Here is a 25,762-nt window from a genome sequence, read left to right as displayed (position 1 = left end):
ATTTTACATGTTATACAAATACAAATACTATATATAGTTACATACATATATTATAATAATAATATATATAAAAAACTTCATTAGAAATACGAGTTAGATTTTTTTGTTTATTTTTAATTATTTCAGAGTAGGGTAAGGCTTTCAAATATAACACAAAACCAAAAGGCATAGACAAATTTAAATACACAAAAGTTAAAAATTCCTCTACAATAACAAAATCACAAACTTATAAAGTCAAAAGACAAAAAATAAATTATGAAAAAATATACTTGCCGCAAATATGAAAAGGCAAATTTAATTTGTATTTTGAGCTCTTAAAAATATAAAAAACCTATTCTCAATCAGTTTTATTACTAATTTAATTCATATTATAATCAACCTTTACAAGAAGGTTTTTTAGATAAGAAAATTCCTTCCAGGGATTCTTAAATGTGATTTGTTATTATCTATATGCTTTTAAAATTATGACTTTAGCCTATCTAAAAACAGTTTTAAGACTCAAAGGAAAATAAATGTGGACTTTGGAAGAAATTAAAGAGAAAAAAAGACGAGGAGGAAAAATGGTCAAACCATTCTATAGAGATAATATAGTTACATGCCACCAATAACCCATAAGCACAACAAATGACTGGCAGTCATTTCCATCAACTCACCGAAATATAGGGGTATGGCCAGGCTTTGGTTTGCTCCAGGTAAAGGGTGAAGGAACTGAAAGAAATTGGTCACCAGATGAATCTTTCTTTAAAGGATATTGAGATCCAAGGCCATCATCTATTGAGGTTTCCCGGGATGGTGATAAATTCCCTTGGTCATCTGAACAGAGCTCTAATTTTCCTGGTAGTACTGTAGCTTGATCTTCAGAAGTCTTCCTTGTTTTCAGAGGGATATCAGTCTCTACACAGTACTGAAATGGAAAAAGTGCAGGGCCAAGGCCTGATCCACCCTGGACATTGAGCCAGGTATCTTCTGTTACACTTCCCCTGGGAGAGTGACCAGGAGAAGGAACAGGTGAATGATGAGGTGAAAGGGACCCAGCATAACAAACCTCAGCACTAGAGTGCCGCCGTTTCCCACACGGGGAAGTAGGCCTTGATGAGGGTCCTGAGGCTGGCCTAGGGCTCAGCCAGTTCTCATCAGTGACACTAGATCTAGGAGAGTGGCAAGGAGACTGCCTGGGTGACAAGGAGTGTCCAAGCCCATACTGTTGATGCCAGGAGTCTTCTCCAGGGCAGCCTCCTGGAGAGCCACCAGGAGAAGTCAGAGGGGATCCAAGAGTAAATCGGGCAGCAGCTTCATTCAATTCTGAATCCACATCATCATAAATATGTGAAAGAGATTCACAAGAAGAAGCATCTGAGAACCAGCTCCTAGAAGAGATACTGCTGGCAGGACTAGGACTAAGGGAAGACTCCCGGTAGGATGGCTCAAGAGGAAGATAGAGATGATCTCTAGAAGGCCTTTCCAAATAATCCCTTTCTGGGTCATTTATGTGTAGGTCATCTTCATGAGCATCTATTTCTTGATGACAGTTAGGAGAGATGGATGTAATCTGAATACTTGGGCACTCAAAGGGTTTGGGACCACCTAATGGGCTGTATTTAGATTCAGGAACCTCACAAGTTCCTTCATAATTTTTGTGACCTTGGAGCTGAAACGGTGGTGACAAAACAGAAGAGTGAGACGGTAATCCATGATGTGGTAAGCAAAGTGGTGAGTTTAAAGTAGATGGAGGTGGATCTACATTAAAGATGTAAATGGATGCACAATCATCTGGCTCAAGATCTATGGGGAGAAGGCAAAAAGAAAAAAAACAAAATCAACAAAACAAGGAATTAGAAAATTTAGATGTATATAAATTACTAGATGAGAAAGTAAATAATAATAATAATCTTGAGAGAAAAAAGTAGGACATAAAATGTACATCATTAGCTCCAATAAAGAGAGGTACGTATTTTTTAAAAAAATGTATCTGGTTATTTCTGCAGATATATGTAATTACTACATATTTACATATGTAATTATACATGAAGTTTTTTCTTTTTCTTTATTTCCACATTTTCTAAAATGAGAACCAGAAAAAATTATCTGAAAATAAACACTTTTATTTTTTAAATAATCATATCCATAATTCTAAAAACAACTGATAGAATTATAGAATGACATAATCATATAAATTCAGCCTCATCTAGGGTCTGCAGGTTAAAAAAGGAGTAAAGGACAAAACAGAGTCTTTGAAAGGTTTTTAGTTGTAAGTATAAACACTAAGTTTATTACTGAAAAGGCTTATACACTCAAACCCAGACTCTAGTCCACCTCTGCCTTAAACTGTGAGCTCTTAGTCACATCATTTAACCTCTTCAAGGCCCCAGTTTCCTTGTGGTAAAACTCTGAACTTTTCCCTAAGGAAATGTTTATGATTAACAGTAACAGCTTTTTCCTCCATAGTCACACCATCAAGAATTCATATCTTTGCTCATAGCAGACTAGGTTACAAAAGCCACATGATCCCATTGGATCTTTTACCTCAACTAGGAAATAACTCATTAAGCTTTTTAACTTATGATTGATCAAGTAACCCTCATAAGGGTAGAAATTTTAAAATGCACCCCCTGCTGGAATATTTAACACTAAACAAGTCCTGCCAAATTTCCTACCACAGTGTCGGGAACAATAAGGGTATTCTGCAATTTCACTTTTAGGAAGGAGTGATTATTTTCCATTTTCAGTGAGGCAGAAGTACTAAGCCCCAGTATAAGGTGCTGGTTGAACACCTTCACTTTTTCCAAAGAGCTCATCACTGGGAAACTAAAGACAAAACTGTTCATAGATACAACAGAGAGAAGCACAAACCTTTAGCCTCTTCTGAAAAGTACTGAAGGAGATCATGTTGTTTCATTATATTAGTACCCTTGGAAAATAACACATATCTTTAGACTCCTGGTGTTGCTATCATTAGCCAGCATCCTATAATTTAACTATCTCTATTAAGTCCTAGATTTCAGAACTTTTAAGATGTTCTGTGGTTAGTGAATATATTCAGTAAAGAGTTTTTACATGTATTAAAACAACAAAACAAAACCCCTTAGGTTTAAACCCTAGCTCTGCCATTCCATAGCTGTGCGAACTTGGACAAGTTATTTAATCTGCTTGAACCTCAATCTGGGGAGGCAGTTTCTTCTATAAAACTGACAGGAGGTGAGTAGAGTATCATCTGAAACACACAGGACCATTTTAAAACAAGTAACCTAACACAATGACTAATATTCAGCAAGAACTCAATACACACCAATTACCTAGATTTTCCCTTTTTAAAATTTAAGATGGGTATGTTATATCCTACTTAATTTTTTTTAACTCCGGAATATGTCCTAATAAATTGAAACATCTTTTTAAATACACCATTCACTCCACTCTTGCATTCCACTTACTGAATAAAGAGGAGTAGGAAGTCAGAGCTCCAAAGAAGAAAACCCATATTTGACTGGGATAAAAAGCTGGAAGAAAAAGCTATAAAAAAATAAACAACAAAAAGAAGAGGTTTGGGGGAAAATGAGGAGTGACTAATAATGGGTGTTGGTTTTCTTTTTGCAGTGACGAAAATGTTCTAACACTAGTTGTGGTAATGGTCGCACCATTCCGTGAATATACTAAAATCCACTGAACTTTATATATATTTTTTTTTTAGGAAGATTAGCCCTGAGTTAACTGCTGCCAATCCTCCCCTTTTTGCTGAGGAAGACTGGCCCTGAGCTAACATCTGTGCCCATCTTCCTCTATGTTATATGTGGGACGCCTACCACAGCATGGCTTGCCAAGCAGTGCCATGTCCGCACCCGGGATCCAAACCAGCGAACCCCGGACCGCTGAAGCTGAATATGCGAACTTAACCACTCTGCCACCAGGCCAGCCCCTATTTATACTTTAAATGGGTGAACTGTACAGTATGTGAGTTGTATCTCAATAAAGCTGTTATAAAAATATAGTTAGAGAATATAATATGCATATTTTATCACAAATAAAATGTTTCTTAAAAGTCAAAAAAATTTGTTTCTTATCTAACTGTAAGAAAATTATTAAAGAAAACTGTAAACAAATGCTATCACCTAACACAACGTTTTTGTATATGTCTTGGTCTATATATTGGGTATATATTTTATATAGCTATGATCACAACATTTTGGGGGTTTTTTCCTAAACTTTTATTGAAATATAAGATAGATACATAAAAGAGCACACATCATAAGTACACAGCTTGATAAGTTTTCACCAATAGACACACCCTGTAATAGCACCCTTAAAAAAAAAAAGAACATGAACAGCTCAGACCGCCCCCGCTTGGCACCCTCCCAAGTCATAACCTTTCGCCCAAGAGTAATCACTATACTGACTTCTAACAGCCTAGATTTGTTTAGCCTATATAACATACAACTTTTTCAGTGTTTTCAAAAATATTTTATTGAGCTTTACAGAAACTTTCTAAACAATTTTCAGGGCCATGCAAAATGTCAAGGGTCAATGATCATATTTATTTCCTACTTTTTGCTTTTATAAATAGCGTATATTGAACATCTCTATACATATACCTTTTTGTCTCCTTCTGAATTGTCTTCGAGGATAAATTCCTAAGGGTGGGGTTACCAGATCAAAGAGCACCCACATTTTCACCACTCCTACTATATAGAGACATTTGTTTCAAAAGACTTGTTTTAATTTGCAACAGTGGAGGGACATGAGTATCAATTTTACTAGTTTCTTCAACCAGGATGTTATTTTAAAATTTAGTGTAATTTAGAAGTAAAATGGTTCAGCACAAAATTCAAAATTTCTAAGCAGCAAAGAACAGAAAACCCTAAGCAAAACATCTTGGGCGGGGGGGGAGAATCTTATCCAACATAACAAGAAGTCCAAAGGTAGGACAGTTCCAGAATTGGTTATTCATCAGTTCAATAAGGTCATTAAGAAATCAGTTTCTTGGGGCTAGCCCGGTAGCACAGTGGTTAAGTTCACATGTTCCACTTCAGCAGCTTGGGGTTCACCAGTTTGGATCTTGGGTGTGGACCTATGCACCGCTTGTCAAGCCACACTGTGGCAGGCATCCCCCATACAAAGTAGAGGAAGATGGGCACAGATGTTAGCTCAGGGCCAGTCTTCCCCAGCAAAAAGAGGAGGCTTGGTGGCAGATGTTAGCTCAGGCTAATCTTCCTCAAAAATAAAATAAAATAAAATAAATCAGTTTCTTTCTACATTCCTATTTTGCCATTTTTGGGGTACCAACTTTGCGCTGTTCACTTTTCAACCATATATGTGTATTCTGCCCTAAACCAGAGGTAATGTGATGATTCATTTAACAAATATTTTTTGAGTAGCTACTATATATAGCAGGCATGTTCTAGACATTGAAAACACAAGAGTAAACAAAACAAAATCCCCCTCCTCATAGAATTTACATTCTAGTAACATATGGAAGGTGGCATTTGTTATAAGGAAAAATAAAATAGGGTAAGGAGAATACAGTGCAAGGAGGAGAGGAAGTTAATTTAGATAGGAATGTTAGGAAAGGGTTTTGTCTCCAATACCCAAGGAGATACCAAAAGGGTATGAGGAACTGAGCTATAGAGAAATCTAGAGGAAAAACACTGCAAGAGGTCAAAGGCCTGAAGATGGAGTAGTTTTGGAGTGTACCAGAGAAAGCAAGACGACTAGTGGGTATAGAACTGAGTGAGGGGGTAGAATGATAAGGGCTGGGAGGGTGGGGAGCACTGGCTAGTCAAGTAAAGCCTCACAGACCAATAGAACAACTAGTTTTTATTATGAGATGGAAAACCACTGGAGGGTTCCAATCAAAGGAGTGTCAGAATCTGATATACATAATCTGATATACATTTAAGAGACTACCGTAATAATCCCAGTATAAAATAATGGAGCATAGGACCTGGGTGGTGGTGGGTTATAAAAGTAGAAGCAGCAGTCAGAAATGAGATTTTTTTATTAAGGCAGAGCAGACAGAACTCACTGATGGACTGCACGTGAAAAAGAGAGGAATCAAGGATGACACCAAGGTTTGGGGCCTGAACTATTATAAGAACAGTATTTCTAATTACTGAAATGAAGAAGAAAGTGAGAGAGATTTCAGAGATATGAAATCAAAACTTCTATCTTGGACACATTAAATGTGAGATGCCAATAAGCTTTCCAAGTGGAGATATCACGTAGATACTTGTATATAAAGTCTCAGGCTGGCCATGAAAATTTGAGAGTCATAATGTAAGGCCATAAAATCAGAAGAGATGACTAGGGTAAGTGAGCGTAGAAAGCAGGCAACTGAGGCATAGCAGATTCCAAAGTTTAGAGATCAGGAAGACAAAGAAGAATGAGTAAGAATGAGAAGAGAGAGTCAATGAAATGAAAGAACCAAAAGAGTGTGGCATCCCAGAAGCCAAGTGAAGAAAATGCTAATTTATTCAATAGCTATTTATAATGTGACTACAATGTTCTAGGAACTGTTCTAGAGGTATATAAATAGTAAATAAGACATGCATGGTCCCTGCCCTCAGGCAGCATACAGTCTCAGGGGAGAGTGACAAAAACATAAATTAAAAATTGAAAGTACTCCTAAGTGGTGGAAAAGAGACTAAAGAAGGAACCTATTTTACAAAGAGTACAGGGATGGCCCTTTTGAGAATCCAGCATGTAAGCTAAAACCTGAAAGATGAACAGGAAACAGGGAGCAAAGGAAGGAGTAGGGGGAGGGATGGGTAGAGAAGCTGATAGTTCCAACACAGGGGGATAGTAAAAACCAAATACTGAGTCAGATAAGACCTTGGCTTCTTTGAGAAAGGGAAAGGCCCAATATGTGGCTAGGGCCAACAACTGAAGGGGGAGAACTGAAATAAGCAAAACCTAGAAAGATCATGGTAAGGAGTCTGAATTTTTATACTAAGGATAACGGAAACTATCAGTTTTAAAAAGGGAGTGATATGATCTCTATTATATTTGAGAATAACTTCGATTGCGGTATATCCAGACCTAGCAAGTAAGTCCCTGATGTTTATTAGGTCTATAGTAAAGTATTTGTTAAAGTTGTTGAAACTACTTTCCTTTATAGAATCCATATTAATCCTCAAGTTATGTCAACAAAACCCTCAATTAGGAATTTTTGAACCATGTATTTTCTTGGCAAGCTGTCAGGCTGGTTGAATTAGGACGATAGCCAAGAACTTTCTACAACTTAGCTGACAATGTCACCTATTCAAAAGGTGGTTGAGCAGATAGAAGTAAAACAAGTCTCCGATCAATCCAACATATATAGCATAAAAGCTCATACATTAACTCAGAAGGAATTTTCGTTGGACCCTCATTCAGACCCTCTACATACAATTTTAGATCTCATAACATGTAATATATATGTTCATCTAGTCCACAGATTAGAAGCAGGAAATCAAAATGGAGAGAAAATACTTGCAAAGAAAAGGAAAGAGACAAGAAAAAACAGGCAAACAGTCCAAAGGGTAGAATCATCCCTACATTCTAAGGGTAGTACCTAGAATCATCCAGAACAACTTGTTCTTTAAGAATTCCATCTAAGTGTATTGCTTCTTTACAAATTACATTTCTCTTTTAAAAATATACAAATTGTAAATTTAGTTCATGTTCATTATTTCATAAATACTGTAGTAAATCAAGGATTGACAAGAGCAGGTGGATTTCATTCTTGGATCCCAGTCACAAAATAAAGAGTTCAAAACGGTATATTACAAAAACTCACCCCATAGTTGCATAACAATGCAACTGTACTTAATGCCACTAAACGGTACATTTAAAAGTGGTTAAGATGGTAAATTTTATGTTATGTATATTTACCACAATTTAAAAAACAAAAAACTGCTGGCACCTTAGTTCAAAGTGGGACAGCAGCACCCAACTGTTAACAGTCACTGAATTCTTCACACCATACATTCATAGTTAAAAAATAAAAATCCAGTTTTACTTAAGAATGTACTGGATAAGGTAGCAAAAACTATTAATTTATTAAACCTCAACCCCTTGAGTGAAAAAAAGAGGGGAGAAGGAAAGAAAGTCACCCTTGGAAGATATAGTTTCATTCAAATGTAATTATTGTACCAATGTCATTTCAGTGGTTAACTGATGCTGAAATCCACACCCTTTTGCCAAATAAACTGTAAATGAAGCAAACATATTCTACATCATAACGATGTCTTAAATCATTGCAGAGATCTGAATATAAAATTTGGGGGAGTGCTGCTTCCTCTTTTTCCCAAATGTCACCAAAGCCCAAGCTCTGGAAATGATATGAGTGGCTTCTACAATCTCACTATGATAAGTGGTCCCAGGCCCATAATTCCAACTATAAAATTCTCAAATTTATGGTGCTTCAGAAATTTGACCATCTCAAGATTTATTTACTCTGTGTTCCTTCAGCCACCAGGGGGCCCAACGCAAGCATGCAGTTATCTGGGTAATAGAGGTTGCCTAGGAATATCTTTACCTACACTATAAAGCAGGGGTTGGCAAAATACAGCCCATGGGCCAAACCTGGCCTACCACTGTTTCTGCACAACCTACAAGCTAAGAATGGTTTCAAATGGGCGAAAAAAATAAAAGTAATACTGTATTATAATACAAGATGATGTGAAATTCAAATTCTGGTGTCCACAAATAAAGTTTTATTGGAACAGAGCCATGCTCATTTGTTTGTTTGGTGTCTACAGTTACTCTCATACAACAAGGGCAGAGCTAAGTACCTGTGAGAGATATTGCTTCCCACTGCTACTTGGTGCACTAACACATTGCAGTGACAGCTTTAACTTGACAGCATTTTGAGGGCAACGAATACTGACTGCAACCTTTATTTAACTTACCAGCGCATACCTATCACTTCAAAACAGGAAAGAGTAAAGTGGACTTCAAATTGAATGACACGACTTAAAGGCACAACGGAGTGTGGGTTATTTTGTTATCAAATTAGATGGCATAGCATTATGTTTATTGTGCAATGACATTATGGCTGGGTTATATAAGAAAACCTTATACACCAGCATTGCCACAGTAAGCATTCATCACAATACTCCTAACTCACAGGAAAACAAAAGAAAAATTAGAATAAACAGAGTATCTTATCACAGTGGGATTTCTTCAGAAAAAGAAAGTTTCTGAATGGCTCATTTGTTAGCCAAGCAAAGAAGGTCATTTACTAGTGGTGATTTATTTAAACTGTGTTCGATTGCAGCAACTGAAGAAACTTGTTCAGTGAAAACAAACTTGTATAAAACTATTAGCCTTTCAGCAAGAACGGTCGGTTGAAAAATTGAGGATGTTGGTAGCAACATCAATAGGCAATTACAAAACAAGGCAAATGATTTCAAGTGGTTTTCCCTGGCTCCTGATGTGTAACCAGATATTACCGATTCTCCTCAATTATTATTTATCTGAAGAGTCACTGCAGAATTTAAAGTGATTGAAGAATTAGCCTCTATGAACAGTGTGCATGGAACAACTTCAAGCAAGAATGTTTTCAAAGAAGTTGAGAAAACAATAGCTGAGTGTCACCTAAGTGGATTCTGTAGAATGTTATAACTGGTGTTGGTAAAAATATATATGAGAATACTACAATAATAAGAATACTATGAACTGTACACCACCAAATTAGACAATCTATGAGAAATGGGCAAATTCTTATAAACACATAAATTACCAAAACTGACTCAGAAGAAATTGATGATCTTAACAGACCTATACCAAGTAGAGAGATTCAATCAGTAGTCAAAAAATCTCCCAAGAAAAAAAGTCCAGAACAAGATGGTGTCACTGGTGAATTGTACCAAACACTTAGAGAAGAATTAACAGCAATGCTTCTCAAACTCTTCCAAAAGATGGAAGAGTAGGGAACACTTCCTACCACATTCTATGAGGCTAGTATTAACGTGATACCAAAGCAAGACAGAGATACTACAAGAAAACTACAGATCAACATCCCTTATAAATACAGACACAAAGTTCTCAACAAAATACTAGCAAACCAAATCCAACAGCATATTAAAAAAAAAACAAATGACATTTATCCCAGAAATGCATGGATGGTTCAACATATGAAAATCAATTACCACAATACTAGGATGAAAGAAAAAACTACAGGATCACCTGAATTAACACAGAAAAAGCATCTGACAGAATTCAACACACTTTCATGACATTAAAAAAAACACTCAAGGGCCAGCCGAGTGGGGTAGTGGTTAAGTTTGTGTGCTCTGCTTTGGTGGCCCAGTGTTCGTAGGTTTGGATCCCAGGTGCAGACCTAGCACCGCTTGTCAAGCCACGCTGTGGCAGCATCCCACATAAAACAGAGGAAGATTGGCACAGATGTTAGCTGAGCAACAATCTCCCTCAAGCGAAAAGAAGACAATTGGCAACAGATTTAGCTCAGGGCCAACCTTCCTCACAAGAAAAAAAAATACTCAGCAAACCAGGAATAGAAGGGAACTTCCCTAAAATGGCCTACAGCATTTATGAAAAATCCATCATATTAATGGTGAAAAACAGAAAGTTTTCCCTCTAAGATCAGGAACAAGACAAAGATGTCAGCTTTCACCACTGCTATTCAACATTGTACTACAAGTCCTAGCCAGAGCAATTAGGCAATAAAAAGAAATATTTTAAAGGCATCCAGATTGGAAAGGAAGAAGTAAAACTACCTCTATTTGCAGATGACACGATTCTATATATAGAAAATCACATAGAATTCACAAAACACAACTAGAGCTAATAAATGAATTCAGGAAAGTTGCAGGGTAGAAGATCAACACCTAAAATTCAGTGGTGCTTCTATATACCAGCAATGAAGAAACCAAAAAGGAAATTTTAAAAAAACCAATTCTATTTACAACAGCCTCCAAAAGAGTACAATACTTAGGAATAAATTTAACCAAGGAGGTAAAATATTTGTACACTAAAAACTACAAAACATTGCTGAAAGAAATTAAAGAAGACCTAAATAAATGGTAAGACTTCCTTTGTTCCTGGATTGGAAGACAATATCGTTAACATTGCAATACTCCACAAAGCAATCTACAAAGTCAATGCAATCTACCAAAATTTTAATGGCTTTTTCTGCAGAAATGGAAAGACCACTCTTCAAATGTATATGAAACTGAAAGGGGCCTGAAACAGCCAAAATAATACTGAAAAAGAAAAACAAAGCAGGAAGACTTACACTTCATAATTCAAAACTTACCACAAAGCAACAGCAATCAAAACAGTGTGGTATTGCCATAAGGACAGACACATAGACTAATGGAACAGAATTGAGAGTCCAGAAATAAACCCCAAATATCTATGGCCAACTGTTGTTTGTTTTTGTTTTTTTGAGGAAGATTAGCCCTGAGCTAACATCCGCCAGCAATCTTCCTCTTTTTGCTGAGGAAGACTGGCCCTCAGCTAACATCCATGCCCATCTTCCTCTACTTTATATGCGGGCCGCCTGCCACAGTGTGGCTTGATAAGCAGTACGTATGTCCGCGCCAGGGATCCAAACCGGTGAACCCCGAGCTGCCGAAGCAGAGCGCATGAACTTAACTGCTACACCACCAGGCTGGCCCAATCAACTGATTTTTGACAAGGGTGCTAACATGATTCAAAGGGGAAAAGAACAGTTCTTTCAACAATTGGTGCTGGGACAACTGGATAACCACATGCAAAAGGATGAAGTTGAACCGCCACCTCACATAATATATAAAAATTAACTCAAAATGGATCGATGACCTAAATATAAGAGCTAAAACCATAAAACTCTTAGAAGAAAACATAGGTGTATACCTTCATGAGCTTGGATTTGGCAATAGATTCTTAGATTGGACACTAAAAGCATAAGCAATGAAAGAAAAACTAGATGAAATGGACTTCATAAAAATTAAAAACTTTTGTGCATTATCAAGAAACTGAAGCCTAGCCAGCCCTGATGGTCTAGTGGTTAAAGTTTGTGCTCTCATCACTTGGGCAGTTGCCAGTCACGGAACCATACCATCTGTCTGTCAGTAGCCATGCTGTGGCGGAGGCTCACATAGAAGAACTAGAAGGGCTTACAACTAGGATATACAACCATGCACTGGGGCTTTGAGAAGAAGAAAAAAAAAAAGAGGAGGAAGACTGGCAACAGATGTTAGATCACGGCAAATCCTTCCCTGGGGGAAAAAAATAGAAAGTGAGAATATTTGTAAATCACAAATATGGTAAAGGCTTAGTATCCATAATATACAAAGAACTCTTACAGCTTAACAATAAAAAGATAACCCGATTTAAAAAACTGGCAAAGGATCAGAATAGACCTTTCTCCAAAGAAGATAAATAAACTGCCAACTAGCACATGAAAAGACATTTAGGTTTAACATGACTGGTCATTAAGGAAAGGCAAATCAAAATCACAATGAGGGGATCAGCCCCATGACTGAGTGGTTAAGTTCACACGCTCTGCTTTGGCGGCCCAGGGTTTCGCCGGTTCAGATCCTGGGAGTGGACATGGCACCACTCATCAGGCCACGCTGAGGCGCCATTTCACAAAGCACAACCAGAAGGACCCACAACTAAAATATACAACTATGTACTGGGGGGCTTTGGGGAGAAGAAGGAAAAAAAAAATACAAACAACAAACCACAATGAGATACCACTTCACACTCACTAGGATGGCTTTAATTAAAAACACACACACAGGGGCTGGCCCAGTGGCACAGAGGTTAAGTTCGCACCTTCCGCTTCGGTGACCCAGGGTTCGCCAATTTGGATCCCGGGTGCAGACATGGCACCACTTGGCAAGCCATGCTGTGGTAGGCGTCCCACATATAAAGGAGAGGAAGTTGAGTACAGATGTTAGCTGAGGGCCAGTCTTCCTCAGCAAAAAGAGAAGAATTGGTGGCAGATGTTAGCTCAGGGCTAATCTTCCTCAAAAACACACACACACACACACATACACACACAGAAAATACCAAGTGTTGGTGAGGATGTGGAGAAATAGGAACCTTTATACATTAGTGGTGCAAAGTAAAATGGTGCAGTGCCGTGGAAAACAGTCTGACAGTGCCTCAAAAAGTTAAACAGAATTACCATAGGACCGAGCAATTCCACCTCTAGGTATATACACCCAAGAGAATGAAAACATGCATCTTCACAGTGGCTTGTACACAGATATTTATAGCAACATTATTCGTAATAGCCAAAAGGTAGAAACAATCCAAATATCCATCAACAGATGAAAGGGGAAGCAAATTATAGTGTATACAATGGAATATTATTCAGCCATGAAAAGAAGTATTGACAGATGCTACAACATGAATGAACCTGGAAAACATTATGCTAAAAGAAAGAAGCCAGACAAAAAAGATGACATATTGTATGATATTTCTAGAATAGGCAAAGTCATACAGCCAGAAAGCAGAGCAGAGGTTACCAGAGGATTGGGGGAGGAGGAAATGAAGAGTGATTACTTGAGTGATTACTTAATGGATACGTGGTGTTTTTAAGGGGTGATGAAAAAGTGTTGAAACTAGAAAGAGCTGGTGGTTGCATAACATTGAAAATACATGAAATACCACTTAATTATATACTTTAAAATGGTTAATTGTAATGTTACGTAAATTTCACCTCAATAAAAAACAAAAACAAATTGAAAGAACTTCCAGACAGGACTGAAGACACACATTTGCCCATTCCCTACCAAAACACCACTAAATGATAGTAAAAGGATTTTTTTATTTTTTTATTTTTTTTAAGATTGGCACCTGAGCTAACAACTGTTACCAATCTTTTCTTTATTTCCTCCTTCTTCTCCCCAAAGCCCCCCAGTACATAGTTGTATATTTTAGTTGTGGGTCCTTCTAGTTGTGGCATGTGAGACGCCGCCTCAGCATGGCCTGATGAGAGGTGCCATGTCCGCGCCCAGGATCCAAACTGGTGAAACCCTGGGCCGCCGAAGCGGAGCATGCAAATTTAACCACTCGGCCACGGGGCTGGCTCCCAAAAGGATTTTTTTTAAGGGTATAAAGTTACAAGAACAAAAAGAACAGGAGGTGAACCATGGCAACAAAACTTTCAGAAGGTGGAATGCAGGACAAGTGGTAACTGATTTAGCACCTGAAAAAGCTACAACTTAAGACAGCAGTGAAAAGAAAACTGATTTCCAACAAAGAACTCCAAACACTCAGGAAACGCACTACCAGGTTCTTTTGGAAGTGAAGGTGAAGGCAAAGCTGAAAACAGGATTGGTACAAAGTTTGTTTAATGAGTCACTAAAATCCTTCCCAATTTCCCACACCTCCTCACTCTGCACTACTGGATGCCTGTTACTCTAGGCAGAAGACTGGGATTTTCTGAAGAGGTAAAACAAAAAAACAACTGAGGGCCAGGGTAACCATACTGAAAATAGAGTGATGAGATAAAGTCTCTCTAAAACTTGTATATTGAAACACCCAGCACTTTTCCATCTCTTGGCTCACAGTATAATGGGCTTATACTCTTCAGGCAATACACTGGAAGACTCTTCTCTTGGGAATCTGAGTAGCCTAAGAGAGAAGACCTACAGTTAATGACATCACAGGTAACCTAGCAAAACTCCTACAATGAGGCCTGCAGTTAGCAAGTGCTGCTTGTGATCACGGAACTGCCATTAAGATTTTGGTGCCCCATTTTAAAAAATAAGCAGATAGTCAAAGATCATCAAACGTCTGAGAAAAGCTTCAACATTAAAGGCGGAGGTGGAAAAGAAAAGTTGGGGAAGAAGACTACGCAGTAAGATGCAAACCTCAAAAATAAAAACAAAGCCTGTCCTCAGTAACCTCAGAGTAAAAAGAAGATATTGTAAACTTGAAACAAGAACATGTGCTTATTAAAAAAGATAAAGAATCCCTAGAAATTTAACAAATGGAAGGCTCAAAGAAAAATTCAAAGATCAGTTGAAGAAATTTTTCAAGGAGTTAAGCAAAGAGACAAATAGGAAATGGGAGACAATGTTAGAATCTGTGCAGGAGTGCCACAGTTGTAACTTAAAGTTCCAGAAGAAGAGAACAGAAAATGAAGAGGAAGAAATAAAGCATCACTGAAGGTGATTTCAGCACAATGGATGAAAACAGATCCACACTGACACATACCAACAAGAAATTTCAGAACACAAAGGACAAAGAGAAGAACTTAAAAGATTGGGAGAAAGGGAACAGTTTACATAGGAAGACTCCAGAATCAGAATATCAGGGGCCAGCACAGTGGTGTGGTAGTTAAGTTTGCATGCTCCATTTCGGTGGCCTAGGATTTGCTGGTTCAGATCTTGGCCACAGACCTACACACCGCTCATCAAGCCATGTATTCCCACATACAAAATAGAGGAAAATTGGCACAGATGTTAGCTCAGGGCCAATCTTCCTCACCAAAAAAATAGGAATCAGAATGTCCTCAGACTTCTCAAGAGCAACACTGGAAGCTAGAAGAAAATGGAGAGCAACACCTTCAAAACTTTGAGAAAAAATTATGCCTAATCCAGAATTCTACAACCAGCCATAATTAAGTGTGAGGGGAGAATAAAGACATTTTTAAATATGTATGGTCTGAAAACTTTACCTTCAGTAAGCTACTAGAGGAAGTACTCCACCAAAAAGAGTATAAAGTAATAAAGCAAAAGGACACATATCCAAGAAACAGGTCATCCAACACAACAGAAAGGCAAAAGGGACTCCTCAAGATGACAGAGAAGGGAGATCTCAGAATGACAGATGTACAATAGCTTAGGTAACAACCAGTCCAGATTAAAGAAGTTTAGAAGGCTCTGAGACAAGTCTCCAAGAAAATAAAACTGACAGACTAACTGATGTGTTTGAAAGCACTGAGATGAGATTCAGGCACCTAGAGGAAACTTTAAGAATGAACTGGCATAAGTACACAGAACAATAACAGTCATTAACTTTAAAAACAATTAACAAATTGTACAAGGAAGGAAAAATTATAATAGTATACTATATGACTTAGCTATGAACAGGACAATATGTAGTCATAATAATGTAAACAATATTAATCTAATCACAATTATGATATAACCATATTGGGGAATGAGAAATATGCTCGTGTGTAATTGGGAATGACAGTGTGCTAAAACATCATTTCCCATAATGGGAAGTTCATAGATAATGGCTAAAACTGAAAAATCAAGAAATAGTGGTACAAGCATGTTATCTAGAGATTTGAAGGTAAATACCAAAAGAAACTACTAAAAGAACTGAAAGGAGCTGCCTCCAGGCAGGGGAAAAAGGAAGGTAAGGCAGAGGCAGAATCAAGGAACTACCTCTTCCAGAGAAGCTTTACTGAACAATTTGATTCTTTAACAAAAGCATGTATAATATTTGTAATAAGTAAAAAAAAAAAAAAAAAAAAGGAAGAGCACTTTATAAGAAAAACGAGGTTTAACAAGCTATCAATTGCCTAAATTCAAAACAATTCAGAAACTTGGAAAGGAAAATCAGAACATTACAAAAAATGGTAAGTAATAAAAAAAGAAAAATTATGTTGAAAATAAGATTATATTAGCACAGCTAGAGTCTGAAAAAATAACGCAACAAAGAAGCAAGAGAAATTGAACTAACTTATACCCCAAGTTCACTAAGCAAAGGAAATCCTCTTTATTCAAGAACATTTTAAGAAGCAGTGTGCTGGAATGAATGTGGAATTTCACACAGGTACTCAATTCTACTTATCCCACCAAAGCAGAAAGAAAATACTTCCCGTGAAGATTTTTAAAAAGCAAAGAATTTCATTGTCTTTAGGTCCTATCATTGCTGAAAAATAATAATGAACAGTTGATCAAAGGAATTCTCACAACAAAAACAAAAAAAACAGCAGAATCATTTGGCAACCATTTACTTAGCACTACTATGCTTGATTATAGGGACAAAGTTGATAGCACAGAAATGGTACTGGAATCACAGCTTAACATCCACATATAGGAAAAAATCAATAAGGCCAATTTACAGTCATCTAAGAGAACACAGAATATGTACTAGTATGATTTTGTAAAAAAAAAAAAAAAAGGAAAAGAATGCCAGAACAATTTAATTTTCTCCTAAGATAACCATTACAGTGGCCTACAAGGAAAAAATAATTAGGAGAAATTCAAATCTACCTAGATTATAATAATGAGCCATTGAGTCCATCCTATGTGACACTCTCACCACCGGGGCAAGAAATTGTGGTAGCAATTAAGCAGGTAAATTGTTTTGAAAACAGTGACCCATACTTATCAGCATTTAGAACTTCTCCTTTTCAACTTACTTATGAATAAACAATATATCTAATATATATTCATGCTTCCAAATTTTGTACTATTTCTATTAGTTATACATAATGGTAGCTACTATGGCAGGTGAAATTCAAAACGACCATGAGAAGCTGGGAAAAAAATTCCCTTAAAAGCAGAGAGAAAACAATAAAATTGTCTAATTATGATTCCAACACAAATACAGAATACACGAAGACCACACTAGACAACAACTGGATTGTACATCATATTAAGGAGGCAGCACAAGCCCAAGGGGAGGATCAAAGGAGAAAAACACAATGGAGAACACAGACTTTGGAGTCCCATTTACTAGCTGCCTTGCCTTCATCAAGTTAATTATCTGAGTTTCAATTACCTTAACTGTTAATTGAGGATAATATCTACACTGAAAGATTGTTCTGAGGATTCTAAATAATCTATATCAACACCTAGCATTATGTCTCAAACAGATATCAAATAAACGTAAGATTTATTATACACATCATTTAATAGAACAGAAATCTGGGTCTCAATAATCTGCATATTACTATTGACTATAATTTTTAAGTCAATGATAGAGTTCCATCACTTAAAAAACTAACAGCATATTATCAGATAATAAAAGCACAATGTAAGAATTTAAAAAGTAGTCCCCTAGGGCCGGCCCCATGGCCAAGTGGTTATGTTCGAGGGCTCCCCTGCAGCGGCCCAGGGTTTCGCTGGTTTGGATCCTGGGTGTGGACATGGCGCCTCTCGTCAGGCCATGTTGAGGCGGCATCCCACATGCCACAACTAGAAGGACCTGCAACTAAGATATACAACTATGTACCAGGGAGGATGTGGGGGAGGTAAAGCAGGGGAAGAAAAAAGATTGGCGACAGTTGTTAGCTCAGGTGCCAATCTTGAAAAAAAGGAAAAAAAGTAGTCCCCTAATATATTACATCAGTAAGTCCTTTACCACAGTGATATGAATACTAATTCTTATACTTCCAATGAGTGTACAAGAACCATGGTTTCTAGAAAGAAATACCATGTAATATTGTCTGTCCATTTCTCCCAAACCTAGCATTCTTTTTTAGATCATTTCTTCTCTTTATCTCTTACTACTCTGCACTTTTCCACTGGGCTTCAGGATGCTAACAAGGATGACACGTTCCACCTGACTCCTCTCTGGTCTCAATCTCTTAAGAGGAATCTCCCTCCATCCCCATCCCTCAAACTTAAGGCTGGTTCCCTTGAGGACCCTGCTTCTCTGGCAGTCATTGTAGTGTACAGCTGCTCATTCACCAATTCTCAAATGCATACTCTGGGGCCAAAAGACAGAGTCAGCACTCTCTCAACTACTCTTACGCACCTCTCCCAGCTTTTGGAACAATTCTTGCCAGTCTTTGGAAGGCCCACACCATCCAGCTAAACCACCTTCCGTCTGTTATTACCATTATCTAATGTCCTCTAGGTCACTGGCATCTGGCATAGGCTTCCTCTACTCTTCAAGTCTACTTGATCCTAGGCATCTTCAACAATCATGTCCTTCACCCTCACCTCACTTCAGCATCCAATTCCCAGGAACATAACTTGGAACTTGAAATTGCCAGGGCCCACTTGATTCCTGTAATCTTAAAACTCAAATTCCTATCTCTGACCACTCCCCCAACTACTTATCACTCTCCTTCTCTTACTCCATTACAACCACTCCATTATACGCTATTCTAGATGCACAGTCTCTTAACCCCCCTTTTTCTCTCAATCTATCTTTTATCTCCTGGCTTTACTTCCTTCCTTATCTAGTCTATATCTCAAATTCTGTCACTTCAACTGCCTTCTTCCTGGCAGCTCATTTCCAACCACTCTTTGACCTTCTACCCACCAAATTTCAGCCCAGAATCAATGCATGATCTGTCTTCTCTGTTTTTACACATAAGTAGTCAAATAATGCTGGGAGGGTCGGCAGGGACAGGACAACCACCATCCAGACTGTGAGGAACAGAAATCTTCAAATTGTATACTGAGCTGAGCCCTGAATGCCATTCAGCAACATTTCTGCCTTTTCCAGCTCAGCTCCTTCTCCTATTTCCCATATCCCAAACCTTCTCTAATCTCTTTGGTCATTTTCTCCATAGTGACACCCCATTTAGCAAGGGCTCTTGATCCTACTTGACAAAGACAGCAGGGAGCCACCATATCCTACACCACCTTCAAAAATACACATATGTATCTCTACAAATACCTACATTTATTTCCTGTTCTCTCAGAAAAAAGTGACCCATCACCGATATAATGCTAATCTCTCCATCTATGCTCTAAATTCCATTCCCTAGCTCCATCAGTTATCTTCTCTTTCACAGCTTCAATCTTCCCCTTCTTTCCACTGGCTACTTCCTTCAATCTGCCACTTCCTTTCAAAAGCTTCCCTGAGATCTGAGTTCTTTAGGGTCTTCTCTGTCCTCCTTCCTCTGAAACACTGGTTCTCAATAGAGGTAAATTTTGCTCCTCAGGAAACATCTGACAATGTCTGGAGGCATTTTTGGTTGTCACAGTTGGAGGAGTACTACTGGCATATAGTGAGTAGGGATCAGGGATGCTGCTAAACATCCTACAATGCACAACTCAGTCCCCTAAAACAAAGAATTATCCAGTCCAAAATGTCAATGATACAAAAGTTGAGAGACCATGCTCTAAAAACTTAATTTTTAGAAAGAGTAGTGTACTGTCAATGTCTCTACTTCCTCACTTTTCAATGTTATCTGGCTTTAGGTCTCATCCATCCACCCAAACAGTTCTTCATACAGTCCGCACCTGGATCAATCTCCCTGAAGAAGTAGGCACTCTTCCTCCTTAAAATCCTCTACTTGAGGGGCCAGCTCAGTGGCATAGTGGTTAAGTGAGCATGCTCTGCTTCGGTGGCCAAGGGTTCACCGGTTTGGATCCCAGGCGTGGACCTACGCACCACTTATCAAGCCATGCTGTGGCAGGCATCCCACATATAAAATAGAGGAAGATGGGCCCAGATGTTAGCTCAAGGACAATCTTCCTTAGCAAAAAGAGGAGGATTGGTGGCAGACGTTAGCTCTGAGCTAATCTTCCTCAAAAAGAAAGAAAATCCTCTACTTCGAAGGCAATAATGAAGATGAAAGCAGAAAATAAATGAACAGAAAACAAGAGAAAAAAATCAGTGAAGCCAAAACATGACTCTTTGAGAAGAGCAAGAGAACTGGAAACTTATCTTCACACAAAAACCTCTATGTGACTCCTTACAGGAGATTTATTCATAACTGCCGAATATCAGCAAGAACCAATATGTCTTTTAACAGATGAATGAACTGTAGTACATCCACACAATGGAATATTTTATAGTGATAAAAAGGAACTAGCTATTAATTCATCCAATGAAATGCATGAGTCTTAAATGCATTTTGCAAAGTGAAAGAACCCAGACGAAGGAAAAAAGGGAAGGGAAAGAGAGGGAAGAGAAAGTGGGTGACTACAAGGGGGCCCATGGGAGAATTTTTAAGATGATGGAACTGTTCTGTACGGTATTGGGGTAAGGAATACATAATTCTATGCATTTGTCAAAACGCACAGAACTGTACATCACAAAGAATAAACTTTAATGTATGCAAATTTTTAAAAATCAACTAGGAGTTTGGGGGATTCCAGGATGGAATGCACACCACGTAAAAAGAATGTACTGTACTACAAGCATATGATAGAACCACAAAAAAGTAGCTAGAATATATAAAGGACTCTTCTAACTCAACAACAAAGAGATAACCCAATTTAAAAATAGGACTATTTTTTTTAAGATTTTTTTTTCCTTTTTCTCCCCAAATCCCCCCAGTACATAGTTGTATATTTTAGTTGTGGGGCCTTCTAGTTGTGGCATGTGGGACACCACCTCAGCATGGCTTGATGAGCGGTGCCATGTCCACGCCCAGGATTCGAACCGGTGAAACCCTGGGCCACCAAAGTGGAGCAGGGGAACTTAACCATTCGGCCATTGGGCCAGCCCCCAAAATAGGACTATTTTTAAGACTTGAATGCATCTTTCTCCAAGGAAGATATACAAATAGCCAATAAATACATGAAATGATGCACAGTATCATTAATCATTAGGGAAATACAAATCAAAATCACAGTGAGAGACCAAAAACAAAAAAATAAGTATTAGCAAGGATGTGGAGAAACTGGAACTCTCACACACTGCTAATGGAAATGTAAAATGACACACCTAGTGTGGAAAAGAGTTTAGAGGTTCCTCAAAAAGTTAAACATAGAATTAACATATGATCCACAAATTCTACTCTTAGGTATACACCCAAAAGAAATAAAAACATATGTCCAAACACAAACTTTGCACATGAATGTTTACAGCAGCACTCACAACAGCATCAAAAAACATTAAGTATATAAGCATAAATCTGGCAAAAGATGTGTAAGAACCATACACTGAAAACTACAAAACACTGCTGAGAGAAATTAAATAATAGTGATGTATAATAAAATAATTAATAATAAAATAATAAAATTGATGGAAAAAGATATTTTATTCATGGGTTGCAAGATTCAATACAAAACCAGCCCATAGATTTGACACAATCCTAATCAAAATTCCAGTAGGCTTTTTGAAGAAATTGACAAGCTGATTCTAAAATTTCTATAGAAAGGCAAAGGATTTAGAATAGCCAAAACAGGGGCCAGGCCAGTGGCACAGTGGTTAAGTTCACATGCTGTGCTTCAGCAGTCCGTGGTTCACAGGTTCGGATCCTGGGAGCAGACCCACATACCACTCATCTAAGCCATGCTGTGGCAATGTCCCACATACAAAATAAAGGAAGACTAGCACAGACGTTAGCTCAGCAAGAACCTTCCTCGAGCAAAAAGAGGAAAATTGGCAACAGATGTTAGTTCAGGGCCAATCTTCCTCACCAAAAAAGGAACAAAAAAGAATAGCCAAAACAATCTGAAAAAGAACAAAGTTGGACAAGCAACACTACCTGATTTCAAAAGTTACTATAAAGGTGTAGTAATCATGATAGTGTAGTATCAGTAAAGGATAGACACATAGCTCAACACAGAATCCAAAAATAAACTCACACATATATGGTCAACTGATTTCTGACAAAGATGGCAAAAGGCAATGCAGTGGAGAAAGAAAAGCCTTTTCAACAAATGGGGCTGAAAGAATTGGATATCCTATGTAAAAATAATGAACTTGGGTCCATATGTCACATACACAAAAATGAACTCAAAATAGATTACAAACCTAAATGTAAAACCAAAAACTATTAAACCTCCAAGAGAAAATTCAGGAGAAAATCTTTGGGAACTTAGGCAGAGATTTCTTAGATATAACAGCAAAAGCACAATGCATAAAAGAACAAATTGATAAATCAAACTTCATCAAAACTAAAAACTTCTGCAAAAGACATTGCAATGAAAAGACAAGCCATAGATTAGGAGAAACTCTTTGCAAAGCATATATCTGATAAAGGACTTGTGTCTAAAAAAAGTAAAGAACTCTCAAAACCCAACTATAAAAAAAAATCCAATTTTAAAAGAAGAAAAGACTTGAATGGACACTTGACCAAAAATGATATGCAGATGATTAAAAGAAATGCTTAATAGTATTAGTCATTAGGGAAATATAAATCAAAACCATAATGAGATACCACTACACACCCATCAGAATGACCAAAATAAGAAATAGTGATAATACCAAATGCTGCCTAAGATGCAGAGAAACTGGGTAACCTCTGCACTGCTCGGGGGAATGTAAAAGTTTGGCAGTTTCTTATAAAACTAAACTCACATATTGGAAGTTGGGAGGCAACCTCACTTTTGGGCACTTATACCAGAGAAGTGAAAACTTATATTCACACAAAAACCTGTATACAAATGTTCACAGCAACTTTATTCATAATAGTCAATAATTTGAAATAATCAAATGTCCTTCCATGGGTAAAAGGTTAAACAAATTATAATACATCCATATCATGCAATACTACTTAGTAATTAAAAGGAACAAACTTAATGTATGCAACAACTTGGAAGGATCAACAGGGAATTACACTAAGTGATAAAAGCCAACTTCAAAAGGTTAAATACCATATGACTCAATTTATACAACATTTTCCTGAAATAACAGTATGGAGATGGAGAACAGACTAGTGGTTGCCAGGAATTAGAGATGGGGACACGGAGGAGGAAGGGAAGTGGATGTGGCTATAAAGAGGGTAGTGAGATGGAACTTTGTGGTAACGAAATAGTTCTGTCTCTTGATTGTGGTAGTGGTTACAGGAATCTACACATAATGATAAAACTGCGCAAACTATACACATACACAAATGACCACATGTAAAACTGGTAACATCTGAGTGAGTTTGGTGGATTGTACCAATGTTATTTTCCTGGTCTTGGTAATATACTATAGTTATGCAAGATGTTATCATTGGAGGGAACTGAATGAAAGACACTCAGAGCCTCCTTCTATATATTTTTTGTAACTTTCTGTGAATCTATAATTATTTCAAAATAAAAAACTTTTTTTCTTTTTTGCTGAGGATGATTGGCCCTGAGCTAACATCTGTTGCCAATCTTCCTCTTTTTCCTTGAGGCAGATTCACCCCGAGCTAACACCTGTGCCAATCTTCCTCTATTTTGCATGTGGGACACCACCACAGCATGGCTTGATGAGTGGTGTGTAGGTTCGAGACAAGAATCCAAACCTGTGAACCACCAGCTGCCAAAGCAGAATGAACTAACTTAACCAGTACACCATCTAAAAAACTTTTTTAAATAGGCAAAAGACTTGAATAGATACTTCACAAAAAAGGATACACTGATGGCAAAAAAAACACATAAAAAGATGCTCAACAGCATTAGTCATTAGGGAAATATACAATAAAACTACATGGAGATACTACTACACACCTATTATAATGGCTAAAATTAAAAAGACTGACCATACCGGGACCAGCCCAGTGGCCGAATGGTTAAGTTCGTGTGCTCCACTTCGGTGGCCCAGGGTTTCGCCAGTTCAAATCCTGGGCATGGACATGGCACCACTCATCAGCCCATGCTGAGGCGGCCTCCCATATGCCACAAGTAGAGGGACTCAAAACTAAAAAATATATACAACTATGTACCAGAGGGCTTTGGGGAGAAACAGGAAAAAAAATAAAATCTTTTAAAAAAAAGAAAAAGACTGACCCTACCAAATGTTGGTGAAGATGTGAAAATACACATTTCCACTAATAATAGGAATGAAAAATGATAGATCCACCATGGAAAACAGTTTGGCAGTTTCTCAAAAAGTTAAATATATCCCTACTATATGATCCAACCATTCCATGCCTAGGTATTTATCCAAGGATAAAGGAAATATGTGTCTATACAAAGACTTACACATGAATGTTCACAGCAGCTTTATTTGTAATAGCCAAAACTCGGAAACAATTCAAAAGTCTCTCAAGAGGTGAAGGGACAAACGAATTATGGGATATGCATACAATGGAAACTACTCTCTAATAAAAATGAATGACCTACTGATATGTTCATTAACATGGATAAATCTCAAAGTAATAATGCTGCACAAAAAGGAGTATATACTTCATGATTCTATTTATATGTTTTCTATAGTGACTTCAGTGGTTGTCTGGGAAAGGGGGAAAGGTGAGTGGGAGGGAATGATTACAAACGGACACAAGGAAACTTTTGGAGATAATGGATATGTTCACTCTCTTGAATATGGTGAAAGTTTCATAGATATACATATGTCAAAACTTATCAAACTTCACACTTTAAATAAGTACAGTTTATTACTGAAAGGGATCAGAATATGCCACCCCAAAACATGCCAATTTGACATAAGGATTATTTGAGCTGAAGGCAATTGAAAAACAGAAAACAAGAAGAACTCTCTGTCCTCTCTCCCTTTCTGCCTAAAAGTAGGGCATAAATTTCCCTTTGTAAAGTGACATAAATTTCCATTTGTAAAGATGGTCCCCTCTCCAGTACCAGGAATAGGAGAACTACTCTTATCCACATAACAAATCTTACTAAACAACTCTTATTTATGAAACATTTCCTAGTCACCTTCCCACAATTTACACCGCAGGCCGCAAGAGCCCAAACTCCCTTTTATGTTGTCTAGTCATTTCTCCACACTTTATCACTCTTAGGTAAAATGGTATATAAACCTCCCAAACATTTCACAGTGCCTGGCAAATTTTACTAAACAGAATCATCCTCTCCCCTCCCCACCTCCAAATCTGCTTCTCCTCCTACCACAATTGACCCAAACTAGAAAAAAACAAATAATCCTAGCCTCCTTCTTCTCCTTACTCAAGTGATACCAGGTCCTATTGATTTCTCTCCCCTAAACCTATCTCAGCTTTATTTTTACTTTGCCATCTCTTCTCCTCTGCCCTTATCACTTCTCAGATACAACATCTGCCCTGGCC

General features: G+C 37.7%; 1 protein-coding gene across 4 annotated transcripts in view; it reads right to left on the bottom strand.

Moving 5' to 3' along the window:
- The window catches only part of NFATC3 (nuclear factor of activated T cells 3), a 127,682-nt gene that overhangs the window by 90,831 nt on the left and 11,089 nt on the right, over positions 1 to 25,762 (bottom strand). For all 4 annotated transcript variants that reach the window (XM_070500773.1, XM_014827665.3, XM_070500774.1 and 1 more), the window contains exon 2: positions 654 to 1,782. In XM_070500773.1, coding sequence (XP_070356874.1) covers positions 654 to 1,782 — 1,129 coding nt within the window. The remainder of the gene's footprint in view (positions 1 to 653; positions 1,783 to 25,762) is intronic.

The sequence above is a fragment of the Equus asinus genome, chromosome 28, assembly GCF_041296235.1.
Source record: "Equus asinus isolate D_3611 breed Donkey chromosome 28, EquAss-T2T_v2, whole genome shotgun sequence".
Classification (NCBI taxonomy): domain Eukaryota; kingdom Metazoa; phylum Chordata; class Mammalia; order Perissodactyla; family Equidae; genus Equus; species Equus asinus.
Note: the sequence above shows the minus strand (reverse complement) of the source record. Positions and strands in the feature narration are given on the sequence as shown.